Source organism: Podarcis filfolensis (assembly GCF_964270895.1).
Source record: "Podarcis filfolensis genome assembly, chromosome: 8".
Classification (NCBI taxonomy): Eukaryota; Metazoa; Chordata; class Lepidosauria; order Squamata; family Lacertidae; genus Podarcis; species Podarcis filfolensis.
Window position 1 is genome coordinate 65,614,890 of NC_139611.1, and position 18,711 is coordinate 65,633,600.

Genomic DNA, 18,711 nt, shown 5'->3' on the forward strand with positions numbered 1-18,711 from the left:
GCAGTGAAACAAATGGTGCTGAGGACCCTTCTGTACAGTTCATTTGTTGTGTAACACATGCACATTTGTTCTCCTGCATTGGGCTCTGTCTGCATGGCTTTCATCTGGAGAGGAATAGCCTAACTTCTGCCATCTATGCTCTGGTAACCCCTAGGTTAGATTACTGCAATGTGTGGTAAATGGGGCTGCTTCCGAAGACAATCCAGAAACTGGTGCTGAATTTGGCATCCAGGTTGATCACCAGGGCAAGATGGTTTGAGCATATAACACTAATCCTGACCCAATTGCACTGGCTGTCAATCAGTTTCTGGGCCAATTCAGGCTGCTGGCTTTGACCTATAATGCCTTAAACTGCTTAGGGCCACAGTACCCCAAGGACCAGTTCTCCCCATGCGAGCCTACACTCAGACACTGTGCTCATCATCTGAGGACCATCTGGAGGGTGACAACATGAGAATGAGCCTTTTCTGCAGTGGCTTCCCATTTGTGGAATGCTCTCCCCTAGTGCCTTCACTACATATTTTTAGGCACCAGGCAAAAACTTTCCTCTATATTAATCAGGACTTTATTTGTGGCCTTTTAGAAGTGGGTGGGATATTTTTAATGTATTTCTCTTTCCTCTTGGTTTTAACGTATCTGTGTTGGGTTTATTGTCTGTCTGTTTGTTTGTTTGCTGCAAGTTGCTTTGGGTTGCCAAGGGCAAGATAAAATGACTAACAAATTTAAATAATAACAATAATAGCATCCTCCATGAAGCCCCAGAAGTCAATGCTGTCTTATATTGAAGTCTATCACACACTTCTACATGAACCAATTAACATGGAAAACTTAATGTCTCCTCTTTGCCTGTTCCAGGTCCAGGTTCCACGTTTGCAGATGTACATCCCAGCAACTGTTCTGCCAAGAGGCATGCCGGTGAAGAAGAATTTAGGAAGCGCCTGAAATCACAGGGCCCGTCAGTCCCACCAGCAGGAGGCGCCATCCGCAGTTCTTCTGATTACTCCCAAGAGCCAAAGTTATACCAGGCAGGGCACCCTGGTCAAAAGGTTTCAGCGTGTCTGGCTGAAAAAGCCTTGTCCTTCAGCATGCTCAGCTTTCCTGAAGGTTCCTGTTCAGCATTAGGCCGTGAGCACAAGTCTAGCTCACTGCGTCATGCTGAGACGGCTGACCGGTACAAGAGCTTTCACGCCCATGGCAGCCCCAAGGCAGAGGATTTGCCGTCGGCCAATGTTCTGGGCTGCCCTGTTGACACCCGGGGCCTAGATGAGACAGCCACGCACGACAGAGCTGCCAAGACCTTCTCCAATGCCACTCTGGCCTCAGGAAGGTGCAACATTGACAACATCATCTCGCTGCTAAAGAGCAAGTGTGGAAATGGCCGTATCAACCTCTACCCTGTGGTGCAGCTCATAGACATCATGAAGGACATCAACCGCCTCTCCCAGGACCTGAAGAGCTGTGGCGTTCACCTGGACTGCAGTGGCCTAGAGCTTAACAGCCACCCACCACTCAACGAGGAAGGCCAGGATCAGGGCCTGCAGTACAGCTTCTACTCCTCACCCATGCTTGCCAGCAGCATCCGTAGCCCCGAGGAGGTAGCAGTGCAGGGCAGCACCAAAGCTGAGCTGCCCAAGCAGACCCGACCCACTGGCATCTGTGAAGGAGAGTCAGAGGGGGACACTCAGAGTGCCCAGTACCCAGCCACCCAGAGTAGCCCTGCTTTGAAGGCATCATCAAGCAGCATAGATGAAGCTAGCAGCCCGGAATCTGATACCACTGATTATCCCGAACTGGCTGATACAGATATCCTGAGTGAACTGGCTTCTTTGGCATGCCCAGGCCCCCAGTTAATAGATCATCAACATCTGGAGCCCCACTCCCAGTTGCTGCAAAGCCAGGGGCTAGATTCAAGGTCCCAGTTAATTGGTTCACAGTCTCTGGAACACCAGCCTCAGCTGGTAGACTCTAAGTCTTTAGAGCCTCCTCCAGAACCGCTGGCACTGCAGACGGTGGAGCCACTGCCTGCGCCACTGGGGCTGCAGACTCTGGAGCATTTGGAGCTGCAGAATCTGGAGCCCTTGTCCGAATCACTATCACTTCAGTCCCTGGAACCCCTTTCTGAGCCACTAGGGCTCCAGTCTTTAGGGACTCTGGACCACCAATTGCTCGACTCCCAAGCCCAGCTTCTGGATCCAGAAGCCCAGCTGCTAGGCCCCCTGCCCAAGTTGTTAGACTCCCAGCCCCAGCTAGGGACAGACGAGTCCCTAGGAGCACATTCGCTGCAACCCAGCTCCCACCTTGGAGGCTGCTCCCTGAGAGGAGTAGTAAGGCGAGGAGGAGGGCGGGGAAGGGATGATCACAGGAAATATGCTCTACGTAGAACAGATAAACCAAAGATGCTCTGCCGCCGGCGGAGAGGTGGCCGGGGCCGGCGGGCAGAGATTGTAGCTGAAAACAGAGTCCTCCCCATGGCTGTACCGGTGGAGGTGGTGATGGCACAACCAGATGAAGTCAGGATGCCGGTGACAGCAGAAGTGATGGAGCCCATCGTTTCCCCACTGGAACCTGAAGATGGCCAGAAACCAGCCGCCAACCTGCAGGTCCAAAAACCCAAGTGCCGTGGAGTGCGAAGGATGGTGGTGAAGATGGCCAAGATCCCTGTCTCCCTTGGGAGGAGGAACAAGACGACATACAAAGTGTCCTCCCTCAACAGCAACTTGAACCTGGAAGGCAAAGAGCTCACAACCTGCAGCTCGTTGGAGCCAACTCCACTGCTGAAGATGAAGAACAATGGTCGTAATGTGGTGGTGGTCTTTCCTCCAGGTGAAATGCCTATTATCCTGAAGCGCAAGCGGGGGAGACCCCCAAAAAACCTGATGCTGGGTCCCTGCAAACCCAAGGAACCCACCCCAGAAGTGAAAAAGCGGAGGAGGAGGAAACAGAAACTGGCATCACCACAGCCCTCCTATGTCGCCGACACCAATGATAGTAAAGCTGACTACTCTGATGTCCTGGCAAAGCTTGCCTTCCTAAACCGCCAGAGCCAGTGCTCGGCTCGTTGCTCCCCGCCTCGCTGCTGGACCCCAAGTGAGCCAGACTCCATCCACCAAGCCCCAGACACTCAAAGCATCTCCCACTTTTTGCACCGGGTCCAAGGTTTCCGCAGACGTGGTGGTAAAGGAGGCGGGTTTGGGCGTGGAGGCGGCCACTCTGCCCGGTCACCTCGATGCTCCTTTAGTGATTTTTTTGAAGGCATCGGCAAGAAGAAGAAGGCAGCCCCAGGAGCAGCCATGCATGCTGACCCTGTTCACCCACGAAAAAGGGGCCGGCCAGAGCCCGACTCCATGGAGAAGCCGAAGAGGAAGAGGCGGTCCCGCAAGAATGGGGCGCTGTTTCCTGAGCAAAACCTTGGCCAGAACTTCAGTGATGGGACCTCCGAGTGGGGCGGAGACAAAGAAAGTCTTTGGATGTCCCATCATGGACACCTCTCCAGCCAAGCCAACAGGAACTGCAGTTACCAAGACTCTCGGACCTTCCACTCTTCGACACTGGAGACAAGTTCATCCAGTAGGACTGGTTTTTATGGTGGGAGCAACCCATCATCACAGTCCGAGCTAAGCCAGGAGAGACAGAGCCTCTTCACAGGCTATTTCCGCTCCCTACTGGATTCAGATGATTCCTCTGACTTGCTAGACTTTGCCCTCTCAAATACACGCTCTGAGTCGCGGAAATCTGCTCCTTCGTACACGGCTCCTCCTAATGCCATCGCTACGCAGAGGGGCATGACATCTTACCCAAGCAGAGGGGGTAAAGTCACACCCTCCTCCACCACCACTACTGCTACTACTGAGGCACCCTTTCACACAGCCATGACAAGCCGGCAGTCGTTCCCTCCCAGCCGATCAGCGGGATACAGCCTTTCTCAGGCTGCTTCGGAATGCCGCAGCACAGATGCCTTTCAGAAGCTGGCGCCTCTCTCAGCTGTCTCCAGGTCACCCACCACCCACTCCACAGCAGCCTCCAGCTATGCACAGTACGGCAGCTTCAGCAACAGTGGTGGGCAGAGCGTGACACCTTCTAGCTTGTTCCAGCAAGGGAAGCCATACCATGCCACACAGGACTGCCCCAACAACAAAGACTGCAGCTTCACGTATGGCAGTGGCAACAGCTTGCCCTCATCACCGAGCAGTGCCCATAGTGCCAGCTATGCCCAGCAGACTTCGGGGCCCAGCTTGCCATTGAATAAGGCCTCCTTCTTCAACAGCTCGGATCCCAGCCAGTTCTCCAGCTCCTCCCACACGCCCATGAGGTGCGACAGCCGGGCAAGCACTGTGTCCCCAGGTGGCTACATGGTCCCTAAGGGCTCAGTCTCCTTTCAGCCCTCCCCGGAGAACTGCCGGCAGTTTCCCAGTGCCTCCCAGTGGGCTTTCCGGCAAGGCTACAGCAACCTGGACTGGAACTCTGAAACCTTCAGCCAACTTTACAACCCAGGCTTTGACTGCCATATCAACGAACCCAATGTTATCCTGGATATCTCCAACTACACACCCCAGAAGGCCAAGCAGCAGACTGTCTCTGAGACCTTCTCCGAGTCCTCATCGGACAGTACCCAGTTCAACCAGCCAGCTGGCTACAGAAGGGCCAACAGTGAGGCTTCGTCTAGTGAGGGCCAGTCCAGCCTCTCTAGCCTGGAGAAGCTGATGATGGACTGGAATGAGTCATCTTCGGCCCCAGGTTACAACTGGAACCAGAGTGTCTTATTTCAGAGCAGCTCCAAGCCGGGACGTGGTAGGCGGAAGAAAGTGGACATATTTGATGCTGCTCACCTGAACTTCTCGACAGGTGCATACCCCTCCAAGAGGGGCACGGGGGCCAGGCAGCCACGAGGCTCCCGAGGTGCCTGTGCCTCCAAGAAGGAGAGAGGCACTGGCAAGACCAAGTTCCCTACCAAATCCCAGCAAGTGAACCCCATGTTTCAAGACAGTACAGATTTGGGCCTGGACTACTACAGTGGAGACAGCAGCATGTCCCCACTGCCCTCCCAGTCGCGGGGCTTTGGGCTCAGCGAAAGGGACCCCTGCGACTTTGCTGGGCCCTATTCCATGAACCCCTCCACCCCTTCGGACGGCACCTTTGGGCAAGGCTTCCAGAGTGACTCCCCTGGCCTAGGGCAGGCAGACCTGGACAGCAAGCATTTCCCCGCCCTGCCCCACCAGCTTGCTGCCCCGCCCCCTCAGCAGACTGTGTTTGAAGCAAGCTTACAGAAAGCCTTCTCGCCCAACTGCTCCCCAACCCTGGCCTTCAAAGAGGACTTGAGGCCCAGCGATATCCGCAAGCTCCCGGCCTGCGACTCGCTCAAACACAGCATGCAAGGGGCTGGTGTCATGCCCCACCCAGCCGCGCACATGTCTTGCCGGGACCTGCCCATGTCCCAGCCACACTACGACTCACCCAGCTGCAAAAACCCCAACTATTGGTACTCCCCCACCTCCAGCACCCGCAGCCCTCCCTATGACAACAAAGCCGGGGTTGGGATGCTAGTGGACTTCATGGGGAGAAGCCCAGATGTCTCCTGCCTCAACCCCCACCTGACCAGCCCCCCCAACCCCAACCCTTCCAAGAGCGAGAAGGAGCCTATGGACATGGCAAGGGCCCACCACCGAGGGGCCTACATTTGCCCCTTGATGAACGACTTGAATATCTCCCCAGTCCCAAGAGACTCTATGCTGCCGCTGCAGGACAACTATAGGTACCCCAGTTTTGCACCCCAAGGGCACCCCATCATGACTGCAGCCCAGAAGAGCGCGTTTTTGGGTCCAATGCTAGAGCAACATCCTGAGGACACATTCACAGTCACCTCATTGTAGTGTCATCTGAAGTGCCAACCAGACAACGAGGTTTTGTTTCAGGGTAGGTGCTGGAGGAAAAGGGGGGAGGGGACATGCTTTAGTGGGAGGGAGGGTGTCTTGGGCTTGTTGTGTAACTTCATCACAGCTGTGCCAGGAAAGGGCTTCCTGGCACATGAAAGGCGGGAGAGGGAATCAAACCTGGGATGCACTATTGCAAAGGGAGGGGAGAAAGGTGGTGGCTTTGAGATCCTTGCAGCCCCTTGCCTTAAAGCAGATGTCTGTGTGCCAGCAGTTACTACATAGGTATGAGGTCTTTGTATGACACGGGTGTGCATGTTATACAGCTGCAGGCAGAGGTGTAAATAAGCAGATATGTATTCTGCATCTTATGGCAAAATGTAGGCGAGATAGCTCTGTGCTAAGGATGACTTCACATGTAACAGCAAAATGCAGTTCCCTGTGTCTTTGTCTCAGGTTGGCGTTGTCCCTTTCTGTAACTTCTGTACTGTGCTTATGGCTGTCTCCAAGAAGTCATGGTCAGGAGAAGTTCCTGGACACACATTTTCAGACACACAAACGCCCTTCAGATATTATAGAAAGGATGCTGTCACACTGGGGTAGAAACACAGGGACCTGTGAATCGTCCCTCAAGTTAGCAAAAAGCAAAATGCTGTAAATATAGGAACTATGTGTACATAGCCTCGGCTTCCAGATGCATGCCTGAACTTGAAGGGCCTTTCACTACTTCCGAAATGCACTTCAGCCTGAGCTCTAAAGAACCTCTAGGTGAAAGAAGCTCCATGAATGAGGGGCAGGTATTGAGAATGCCTTTCTACAAGCTCCAGAGGTGAAAACTGTTAACAGGAGATTTGGGGGTGATTTTAGAGAGGGAAAGTAGCTATAAAGCAAGATGGATCCAAGCTATTTGGTTTATTATATTTCTGTTATTGCTGTGTTAGCCACCTTGGGGACTATATGCAGAAAGGCAAGAAATAAACTGAAAAAATAGATAAATAAATAATATTAAGAGAGGAATTCAGCATAACGCTAAGCTGAACGCCTCTGCCAACACTAGCATCTCTGGTGGAATATTCTGCCCTTTCCTCTTATGTGCTGTTCCAAGGATTCTCCTGAACCAATTCTGGGTATGTGCATGGGGGGGGGGGGGGGACTCCATTGTGCCAGCAGAAGTTCTTGTACAGCCTTCCACTGTCAGGGCTCATTAGTTGAATGCTGCCCAAAGTGCTGGTTAGGTGGTCACCAAAAGCTAACAGAAGCAAGTGCAGGCCTCTCAAGTTTAGTATTATTCTGTTGTGCTCTGAACATTGTTCAATTGGAGGCAAAAGGTTTTCATTTGCAAATCTCACTGGGTTTTATGATGATTGTGAGTGTATAGACCCTTGTACAAGCAAGGAACTAACACATGCAAATACAGCTAGATGCTGTTCCACATTTTGAATCATAGAATTATAGAGTTGGAAGTGACCCCATGGGTCATTGAGTCCAAGCCCCTGCAATACAGGGGCGGACTTCGGACTTTCACATTTCAGTGGCACCCTGTGCAACACCAAATTTGACGACACCACCACCACAGTCATTGCTGCAGCACCCTCTCAGCTTGACACCCAGTTTGGGCCAACCTGCCATGCTTCCGTAAGTCTGCCTCTGCTATCATAAAGTTCTTCCTGATGTTCCGTCAGAATATCCTTTCCAGTAACTTGAAGCAATCATGGATAGCTTAGCTGGCTAGAGTGTGGTGCTGGTAACGCCAAGGTTTTCACGGATGGGATAGCTGCATATTCCTACACTGCTGCAGGGAGGACTAGATGATCCTCAGGGACCCTTCCAACTCTACGATTCCAACTCTATGATTCTATGATCATATCTCCTCTCACTTTCCTCTAATGCAAGCTAAACATACCCAACTCCCTCAACCGTTCCTCATAAGGCTTCATTTCCAGACCCTTGATCATCTTGGTCGCCCTCCTCTGCACACATTCATAGAATCATAGAGTTGGAAGAGACCACAAGGGCCATCGAGTCCAACCCCCTGCCAAGCAGGAAACACCATCAGAGCACTCCTGACATATGGTTGTCAAGCCTCTGCTTAAAGACCTCCAAAGAAGGAGACTCCACCACACTCCTTGGCAGCAAATTCCACTGTCAAACAGCTCTTACTGTCAGGAAGTTCTTCCTAATGTTTAGGTGGAATCTTCTTTCTTGTAGTTTGGATCCATTGCTCCGTGTCCGCTTCTCTGGAGCAGCAGAAAACAACCTTTCTCCCTCCTCTATGTGACATCCTTTTATATATTTGAACATGGCTATCATATCACCCCTTAACCTCCTCTTCTCCAGGCTAAACATGCCCAGCTCCCTTAGCCGTTCCTCATAAGGCATCGTTTCCAGGCCTTTGACCATTTTGGTTGCCCTCCTCTGGACACGTTCCAGTTTGTCAGTGTCCTTCTTGAACTGTGGTGCCCAGAACTGGACACAGTACTCCAGGTGAGGTCTGACCAGAGCAGAATACAGTGGCACTATTACTTCCCTTGATCTAGATGCTATACTCCTATTGATGCAGCCCAGAACTGCATTGGCTTTTTTAGCTGCCGCGTCACACTGTTGGCTCATGTCAAGTTTGTGGTCAACCAAGACTCCTAGATCCTTTTCACATGTACTGCTCTCAAGCCAGGTGTCACCCATCTTGTATTTGTGCCTCTCATTTTTTTTGCCCAAGTGCAACACTTTACATTTCTCCCTGTTAAAATTCATCTTGTTTGTTTTGGCCCAGTTCTCTAATCTGTCAAGGTCGTTTTGAAGTGTGATCCTGTCCTCTGGGGTGTTAGCCACCCCTCCCAGTTTGGTGTCATCTGCAAATTTGATCAGGATGCCCTTGAGTCCATCATCCAAGTCGTTGATAAAGATGTTGAATAAGACCGGGCCCAAGACAGAACCCTGTGGCACCCCACTAGTCACTCTTCTCCAGGATGAAGAGGAACCATTGATGAGCACCCTTTGGGTTCGGTCAGTCAGCCAGTTACAAATCCACTGAGTGGTAGCATAGTCAAGACCGCATTTTACCAGCTTCTTTACAAGAATATCATGGGGCACCTTGTCAAATGCCTTGCTGAAATCAAGGTAGGCTACATCCACTGCGTTCCCTTCATTTACCAGGCTTGTAATTCTGTCAAAAAAACGAGATCAGGTTAGTCTGACATGACTTATTTTTCAGAAATCCATGCTGACTATTGGTGATCACAGCATTCCTTTCTAGGTGCTCACAGACTGTTTGCTTAATGATCTGCTCCAGAATCTTCCCTGGTATTGATGTCAGACTGACTGGGCGGTAATTATTTGGGTCCTCTCTTTTCCCCTTTTTGAAAATAGGGACAACATTTGCCCTCCTCCAGTCTGCCGGGACTTCGCCTGTTCTCCAGGAATTCTCAAAGATGACTGCCAATGGTTCTGAGATCACATCTGCCAGTTCTTTTAATACTCTTGGATGCAGTTCATCTGGCCCTGGAGACTTGAATACATCTAAACTAGCCAAGTATTCTTGTACTATCTCCTTAGTTATTCTGGGCTGTGTTTCCTCTGCTGAATCATTTGCTCCAAATTCTTCAGGTCGGGCATTGTTTTCTTTATCGGAGAAGACTGAGGCAAGGAAGGCATTGAGGAGTTCAGCCCTTTCTGTGTCCCCTGTTTGCATTTCACCATCTTCTCCTCTGAGTGACCCCACTGTTTCTTTGTTCTTCTGGCTTGTCAATATCTTTCTTAAACAGTGATGCCCAGAAATGGCTACAGGATTCCAGGTGTGTTCTGACCAAGGCAGAATAGAGCACTATTCTGTTATTTCCCATGATCTGGACACTATATTTTTGTTGATGCAGCCTAGAATAGCATTAGCTTTTTTGCTGCTGCCTCACACGGGCCATGCTGGCTGTGGCTCATGGGAGTTGGAGTCCAATAACATCCAGAGAGCCACAGGTTTCCCCATTCCTGGTCCAGTGTAATTTAGAAAAATGTGTGCTGTTATATTATTGCCATGTGAGTTTCCCCACCCACGCTCCACATCATTTGCTGTTTACAGGGATAGTGAATCTTACCATGCAATGACGTCTTGTCATGTGTTTTGTCTTATAGGACTTTGTGGAACAGAAAGGATGGAAAACCAATCTGTGGCTTTCCATCTCTCTCTCTCTGTCACACACACACACACACACCATAATGTCCAGTTTCTACCAAGGGTGCAGTGCTAAACTATGGAATATTTCTTTCACAAATATTTGAACATATCTTTTTAAAGCAGGTTTCTAAAACACAAACCCATATACAGGCAACTCCTGTTTTGTGTGCATTCAAAGAACATGCAGCCATGCATGTGTGGGTCATTTTCAGACCCAGAAGGGGACGGAATGGGGGTGGGGTGGGCTTATGCAGGCTCCTCTGACAGGCACAATGATCTGCAATGCAACCTGACGCAAATGGTGTGTGTAATGTTACACTGAACACCTTGGTGGAAGGGTTGGGGACATAAATTGAATAGGTAATTTTTCCTCTATAGAAAAAAAACTTTAGACTTTTTTTTAAGTGACTTAAATTTAAGTAGGCCCAGTAAGGGTCAGATAAAACTGACCATGTGGATAGGTCAGTTAGCAGGATACATGGCCATAATATGTATAGACCATAAGTTATCTATCAATCTCTAAATAAAAGCAACAAGCATGTGTACAAGGAGAGGTTTAGTAGGTTCTTTTAAAGGCCTACTAAACTGAAGATTCAAATAAGGGGATTTGTCGGACAAAAGGCTATCGGCCCATCGGGCTCCATGCTCCAGAATGAATGTGCATGCTCTGTTGGAATGGGCCACATTTTGATACATGTCTCTCTTTTTTCTTTTTTTCTCCTCCCTTCCCCCTCTCTTTTTCAGAGCTACTTTAGCCAGCACTTTTTCTGGAACACTTTTCAAGTTCTGTATTTAATGGAAATCTAAAACTGATCTTTTTGTTCGTTTGTTTGTTGGTTCTTTTGGGGGGGTTTTCTAAGAAAAAAATAGAGAGAGAGAAAGGAAAAGAGGGGGAAAGGAGAGAGATAAACACCCCCTTTTTAAAAAAAAGAAAGAAAGAAAAAAGAAAATATATTAAAAAAATAAAAATAAAAAACTCGCTTTCTTTGAGAACGGCATGGAGACGATTTTTGAACCAGACCATGTTGTCAGCCCTCCTCTCCTCCCACCCTGCAGTCCAGCAAAAAGACAATCGAACGATCACAGCCACTGCCCACGTGGAGTGCGAGAGCCAGGGGAGCACCCGTGATGCCCAGCACCACCCACCCACAGCATGCATACGAGAAACACACCAGAAGGCAATGGACAACCTACATGGATAGCCATGGGAAGGGGAAATTTATTTTTGTTTCTTTTTGGGAGAGGGAAAAGAGAACCGTCTAATCTGTGAACTCAAATGAAAACTCAGTAATGAAGATTGGAGACTCAGCATTTTCCTCCTCCTCCTCGTAGTTCTTTTTCTTTTTTCTTCTCATCTTTCTCTTGTGCAGTTTTTATTATATTATTATTATTATTATTTTTCTCCCAGGTTGTTTGTTTGCATTTTTTTTATTAAAAAAGAACATTTTTGTTGTCGTTGCTTAATTTCTTTGGAGAGCCCAGAAGATTTTACAAGTCTGTGAACGGGCCTTGGGGACACCATCATCTGCCAGTAAGTAACAATCTCAGTCTCCTCCAATGCTATCAGTCTAATGTCCTTTCAGGGCCTTGTGGGAAAATAAAATGTCTCACTGTGAGATGCATGAGAGCACCACTGGTGGAGTTCCAATGGCACAGGAGGACTGCTGTTTCCTCTCCTCCCACCGCATGTCCCCCCCCCACCCCACCCCATTAATGTCTGAAGGGTCGCCCAACCATCTGCAGCTGATTTTGAGGGCACATGGGGGCTGCAGATGAAGGGGAAGTTCTCTTCCACTAGTGCACTTGCCTTATGCTAATGGAACAGGAGTACTGGATACCACCCTAAGTACTTCCAAGAGGGCCAACCATCAAGTGGTGTGGCATATGCAGACATATCCTGAGAATTGGGATCAGGAGGATCAGCCAATGCCCTCCCCAGCATTCACTGCCTGAGCATCTGCTTCACTCTACCTAAAGGCAGGATTGGCCTTGCATTGGGTCCAAGTGGAATATAATTTATGGGTGTATACCCCCCAAGTGACGATGCTACTGTTTTGCCACCAACTTCACCTCTTAAAGCAATTGCCTGTTTCCCGGCTCAGGTCATCCTGAACTCTCGTTCGGCCCAACCCTTGTTCAGTTTTTCTCTGGCTAAACCATGTCTAGACGCACACCTGTTCCTTTAATCCTCTTGATTGTGCTGCTGCACCTTTTGCACACCTCCTCCCTGCCGAGAGTTTGCCACCATCAGAAAGCGTTTTCCTGGAGTGCAGGTGTCTGTCTGGAATTTGCCCCTTTCCACGTGAGTTTGCAGCTCTAATCAGGATGCACTCAAAGCCATCAGGGCCTGGGTAATTTGGCACTAATTGCATGCCAGGTCTGTTTCTCACTGGCTTCTTCAATTTCAGAGAGGGCCTCCCTTTTTACAATCAATCGATATTGGATTAGCATACTGAAACAGCCATATTAAAGTCACATTAAGTGCTCATTTAAGCCCATTCAATGGAAAGTGTGTTGTGTGGGGGAGAGATGGGTCTGTTTATTTCCTTAACCCTTTCCTTGATGTTTATCCTTTTATCTCTGCCACTGAGCTCTCAGGAATCCACAGAACACTATGCACTGAAAACCTGACTTTAAAAAAATAATAATCAGGGAAGTAGGTTGTTGCTCACTTATTTGTTCTAACAGGCTTTTGGGGACTGGCTGCTTTTAATGAAACGGCTGGTGCCGTGCTGCTTTTATTGTAATTATTCGTATGATTTTAAAAGATTTTATATATGTATATGGTTTTATTTCTATCCATGTTTAATTGCTTTTTAATGATGATTTCTTTTCTTTGCTTTTAGCAGTTCTTATTTTTATATGCAAGCTGCCTTGAGCCCTGTCAGGGAAAAATATGGGGAATAATAATAATCATCATCACCACCATCATAAAGCCTGGAAGCTGCCTTATACTGAGTCAGACCCCATTGGTCCATCTAGCTTAGTATTGTCTACATTGACCGGCAGTCTCTAGCGTTTGTGACAGGAGTCCTCCTCGGCTCTACCTGAAGATGTGGAGGATTGAACGCAGGACCTTTGGCATGCAAAGCAGGTGCGCCCCCACTGAGCTACAGCCCCTCTTCAAGATCAAGGCAGTGTACAAACCGTATAAGCAGGCCCTGCCCAAGTACATTTTCCAGTTAATACATGAAATAATCAAGAAACAGACTGGAGAAAGGAGTGCATTCCACAGCCCCCTCTGCACAAATGCAGAAATTGGCACCGGATATAGAATTCAGCACACAGATAATCTCCACTCTCTTTTTAAGAGCATGTTTATACACCACTCAAGGCTATGTAGACTGGAAAGTGTGTGGGCTGAGCAAGGCTCAAAAGCCAGAGGGGAGCCTGCTGAATCAGATCTGCAGTGGTCAGGGAGCATGGCTGCTTTATCCCGCATAGCTCTATGTTGCAAATCTTGAAGCAGGACAAATGATGGAGAGTAAGGAAATGCATAGAAATTGTGGCAGGACTCAGAGAAGGATTATGGCCTATCTCTCCGACATTGTAGCTTTACATATGAAAGTGTTTTTTGACTTGAATGAACATACAAAGGGGCCTTCTTCCGTCAAAACTCTTGAAAGGCACATTCTAGGAGGATTCATTTATCTATTATTATTTATTAGGTTCATTTACATGCCGCTCTTAATATAGAAAATTCCGGTTCAGAAATTATGTACTTTTACAACTATCTTTGTATTGGCTGTGAGGTCTCATTCCTTTTATCATTTTCCTGCTCCTCTGTCCTATCTTTTCATACGTCTGGTTGGCCAGTGGTAGGCAAGCAGTCCTCAACCAGTGTGACCGCTGAGGGCATTTGAGAAGAACAGGATGGCGGGGGGCTGCAGCTCATGACAGCTTGTCCCCTTTCTGGATCCGGTTTCAGTAGTGGCCTGAAAACAACTAGCAGGCAATAATATTGATGTTGCAGACAGAATCGCACCCGCACGGTTTGCTATGCAGTGCAGGCTGCAGGGTTTTTGAGGGGGCTTTGGGGCAAGATGCCCTCGTGAGGCCTCTCCTCTATGAGTGGGCTCACTTCCTCCTTGCTGTTCACTGATGCCTATTTGCATGCTATCTGCACAGCTGCTCCAAGAGGCCACTGAACAGACAGTGGCAGCAAAGAGGAAGAGGAGGAGCAGGGCCCAGGGGAGCCAGAAGTCCACAGTGGGGCCTCTTTTGGGGTCCCCACAGTGCCGATCCCTGACGCCTGCTCCAGGAACCAAGTTGTGAGTGCAGTCTCAGCTCATCATGTCTCCTGCTGCTGAATGAGAGACTTAACAATGGAGTAGAAGAGTGTGTTTTTCCTCTGCACACCCATCTTCCACTGTTCTGAGACAGAGGTGGCGACAAGAGAGCAAAATGGTGACTTGTGAGTGGCCACTGTGGACTTGCTCCTGCATGCACCTCTATATGTAGCTTCTTCACCCCACACTAAAAAAGTTGCCAAAAAACTTTGGGTTGTTGTTTGTTTGTTTGCTTACTTGCTTCTTTTTTCACTGCAGGGTAGGACATGGTGGGAACCCACCTTCTGATAGAAAGGAGGGCTTGGAGGAATACTTGATTGAGCATACTGGGATGGAAAGGTTGACATATACAGAAGCTGACTTAGCAGCTCTGCACCTTAAAATCTCAAGCAGATTGGCTATCATTACTCACTACTGAACAGGGCTGGTGTCAAGGGTCTCCATGGTCAGGTTTGAAGTGCAAAAAGCTCAGTTTCTGTCAGAACCCACTAGGCTGCAGCCCTGCCCAGAATCCATGGTTTTTAAAATGAATAGGGCAGAGCTGGGAGAAAGGTTTCAGAGGCAGGCCTTAGCTAGGGCATCCACTCCCACTCACCCTTTAAACGTGTGTTTCTAGGGCTGCTGTGGTCAGCATAGTCCCCCCTTTTCCTCCTGTTGCTGCTCCTCAGTCCCTTCTTACTAGCATCCATTTTGATGCCACTTCTGAGAGCCTCTCAGCGGTAGCTGTCCAATGGGCACCTTCTCCTGCTCTCCCATGCTAACTAAGCTGAACAAGTCTTAGCAGTAACAGTCTCTATGACAACTGATCCCTTAGCTCTCCTCATCCTTTGCCTCGCTAGGATGCCTGTCACTCTGTTTCTTCTGCCTGAGGGCCTCCAGCATCTGTCACGGGAGGGTTGAACGCGCCATTCCTCTGCATTTTTATGGCTCTTGATCCCCAGGTGGCTCTGCCTCTGGAACTACAAAGCTAGGTCCCTTGGACTCGGAAGCAGTGCCTGCTGTTTTTGTTTAGGCATGTCTGGAAAGATCTCCATGGTGTGACCAGGGCTAAATACTGAGCTTGGATTCAGTCCCGGAACATGTATGTGAACACCTTGGAACCACACAGTCGGTGCCTCTAACCACACATGATGTGACTGCGGTACCACTGGTGGCTCCATGTTTGGGAGGATCCTTGGGCAAGACAGTCTCCATGGCAGCCCAGTTCAGGACTGAGTAACGACGGTCTGCCTGCATACATCTTGAGATTTTTAAGGTGCAAAGCTGCCAGGCCAGCTCCTGTGCATATCAGCCCTTCAACCTCCAAACACTCAAACATTCAGGTATTCCTAAGCTCTCTTTTCTGTCCAAAGGATGGTGGCCACAATCTCTCAGTCAGTAATGCACTCTACCAATCCACCCAAGGGCCAGTCTGTTTCTCCCTTTTGTTTTCAGGGGCCGACTGCATGTGTTTAAAGCACAAGTGCTCTTAACTAGGTAGTTCTGACCTTGATTGCAGCATTTCCCCCTTACAAATTGCCTGTGTAGAGGCCCCATTCCAGACTGGAATTCTTCTGTGAGGGGTAGGGGGCCTTTAACCCTTTGCCATCCCATTGCAGTCTTCATCCAAATCGGGGGCCCTATACTAGCAATATAATTTGCAAAAAAGTGAGGGGGTGGGTAGGCGGAATAGACATCCCATTAACAAATAGGGGCACTTTTTTCTGCAAGGCCCATAGCTCAGTGGTAGAGCATCTGCCTTGCATGCAGAAAGCCCAAAGTTCAATCTGTGGCACCTCCAGGTCAGGCTAGGAGAGAACCTTATCTGAAACCATGAAGAGCCGCTGTTAGTCATTGTAAACAGTGCTGAGCTAGATGGACCAGTGGTCTGATAGGCAGGATTCCTGCCTTGTGGGTGGTTGGACCAGATGACCCCTTGGGTCTCTACAATTCTATAAGTCTATGAGCTCTATGTTCCAGTGATGCGGTACGAGAACAAACAGGGGCAAAGTGTTAAAAACAACATGCAAGGGTTTAAATCCCCTATCAATAAATAATAACAAGAGCTATGCACAATTCACAATTGTTCACTTCAGGGCTGGACAAAAAAACCCTGGACCCAGGAGCAGAGTTACACTGTTACAGTCACAAATAGCTTGGTCCTTATACTGAAAGATTTGTTGAATGGCATCAAGAGACATCGTAGGCTAATATAATACACCTCCCATAGATGGGCATAGATTGCAACGTGCCATGAGTAGACAGCAGATCTGTGGCTGAACAATGCCCTGATACCTCTAGTAAGAAAGAAAAGCCACACACTGGGATGATATGGTAGCTCAGTGGTAGAGTACATGCGCTGCCTGCAGAAGATCCTGAGTTCAGTCCCTGGAATCCCTAAGTAAAAGAATTTCAGGCCACCAAACAAAGGAGACAACAGTGAGTGAGATGGAGCAGGGGTTTGACTCGTACAAGACAGCTTCATGTGTTCAAGGCAAACACTACGTATGTTCAGAGGCCCTCTAAAACTGTTGCATTCTGAATCGGAGGCTACTTTTGAAAAACCACATACTCGGAAGCCACTTGGCTGCACTGACCTGCTGTTGTTATGCTGGTGCTATTTACCCGAAGGTGGGGAACCTGTGGCCCTCCATATATTGCCAGAGTACAACTCCCATCTTCCCTAACAACCAACCAATGCTGGCTGGGACTGATCAGAGTTAACATCCAGCATGATTTGGAGGGCACCAGGTTCCTCAAGCCTAGCTTCCGTGTCATTGCTGTTAATTCTTTCCCTTTGTTTCTGTTCCCAGTTCCCACAACCAACAGGAAGATCCTCCCCCGACCACACTGGCTATGCTCTTGTGACAAACGGAAATGCACCCTTCTTGGTTCCTCTTGACATTGCTCCTTCAGGAGGCTGGGTAGAGAGAAGGAGGACTTCCCCCTTGAAGAATCCTCATCCACTGAGAAGTCCCAGCAAGAAGACAGAAGCCTCATGTTGCCTTTCCCTCCCTGCCCCCCTGCCCAACCCCAATACACACCTGTATTACTGTGGCCCTCTATGTTACTGCCTCTCCTGCCTCTCCCTGCTGCCCCCAACCCCAGGTCTGTCACTGAGATGCTTGTGTCTCCTTTGTTGAGAAGCAAGGTGGGGTGGAGGGTGGGAAAATGGGGCTTTTCTTTCTGCACAAAACCAGCAATTGTAAATACTTTTCAAAAATATATAAAAAAATGGAAAAAAAATACAAAAGAGCAAACACAATGAAAACACACGAACACACACACACACAGCGCGTTTTCAAAATCAGAAATATATATTGAGAGGAGAAGAAGAAGAAGAAAAGGAGTCCAGAGAGAGTCAAAGCAGGAGAGAAGCTAATTGTGTCAGATATGCACTGAGAAATCTATTTGCAGATTGATTGACAAAAAGTAACAAGAAGCTATTTATTGTATATAATGTTTTATTATAAATCGTGTATTGTATATTGCATCTGTACATCTGCTGTGGTTTTGTGATGTGCAAATTTCAGCATGGGTTTCCTTGAGGTTTTAAGTTGCTTTTTTATTGTTTGTTGAGGGGGGCGGGATTTTTATTTTTTTGTTTTGTTTTGTTTTTTGGCAGTACGCACCCAAAGATCCAAATTTGTATTTTAAAAAGAAAAGTGGGGGGGGGGAGATTAAAGACAAGCAAATGCACCCTCTTTTGTTAGGGAGAGGGAGGGGAGCAACGGCATTTTCTGAGTTCTCATTGGCCACTTGTAAACCGTATTTCTTCCATGTGTGCCCCGTTGCGCCAGTGCTGAGCTCAGGGTGTATGTGTGTGTGCGTGTGAGCGAGTGACTTCTTTTTCCACCTTTGTCCTGCCCTCTCTATTCCCTCCTTTTCCTGGATTTGGAAACTTATGTACAGCTTTGTGGATTGTGCAAAAACAAAAAAAAAAGAAAGAAACTTAAAAAAAGAGGAAGACCCCCACCCCTGTTCTGTGTTACCCATTACTGATCTGAACTGTACGACTAAATATACCAGACTTGGTAGTCGACTGGAGACAGAACACACCTGATTTGTCACCATATAAGCTCCTGCTTGCTTGATTCCTTCCCCAGGCCACGTTGCCTTCATCCACACCACCCCTCAAAGCCCCTCTTTTTATTTTGCTTCCCCTCCCCCCTCCCTGTGCCCCAACTGGTCTTTTTGTGTATTTAGGAAGGAATTTTTAATAGACACTTTTTTATATTAAAAGAAACCTATATATTGAGTGACGAGGCTGCTTTGTGTGCTTCTGTTGACAACTGAATGGATGCCTAGGGTATCTAGGGAGCGTCTGTTGCCAGCACTTGGGGATTGGGGAGGGGAGGGGCTGGAACTAATGCTTAGCTCATGCACTTCAGATGCTGTGCTTAGTTATGCG

At 48.5% G+C, this 18,711-nt stretch overlaps 1 protein-coding gene across 1 annotated transcript in view; it reads left to right on the forward strand.

The window, feature by feature from the left end:
• AHDC1 (AT-hook DNA binding motif containing 1) overlaps positions 1-17,793 on the forward strand; it is a 194,042-nt gene extending 176,249 nt beyond the window's left edge. Inside the window, 3 exon segments of the mRNA XM_083626710.1 lie at positions 856-5,910; positions 10,777-11,563; positions 17,114-17,793. Of these exon segments, the coding sequence (XP_083482836.1) occupies positions 856-5,867 (5,012 nt within the window). The 3' untranslated portion in view covers positions 5,868-5,910; positions 10,777-11,563; positions 17,114-17,793.
• The last annotated feature ends 918 nt before the right edge of the window (positions 17,794-18,711 follow it).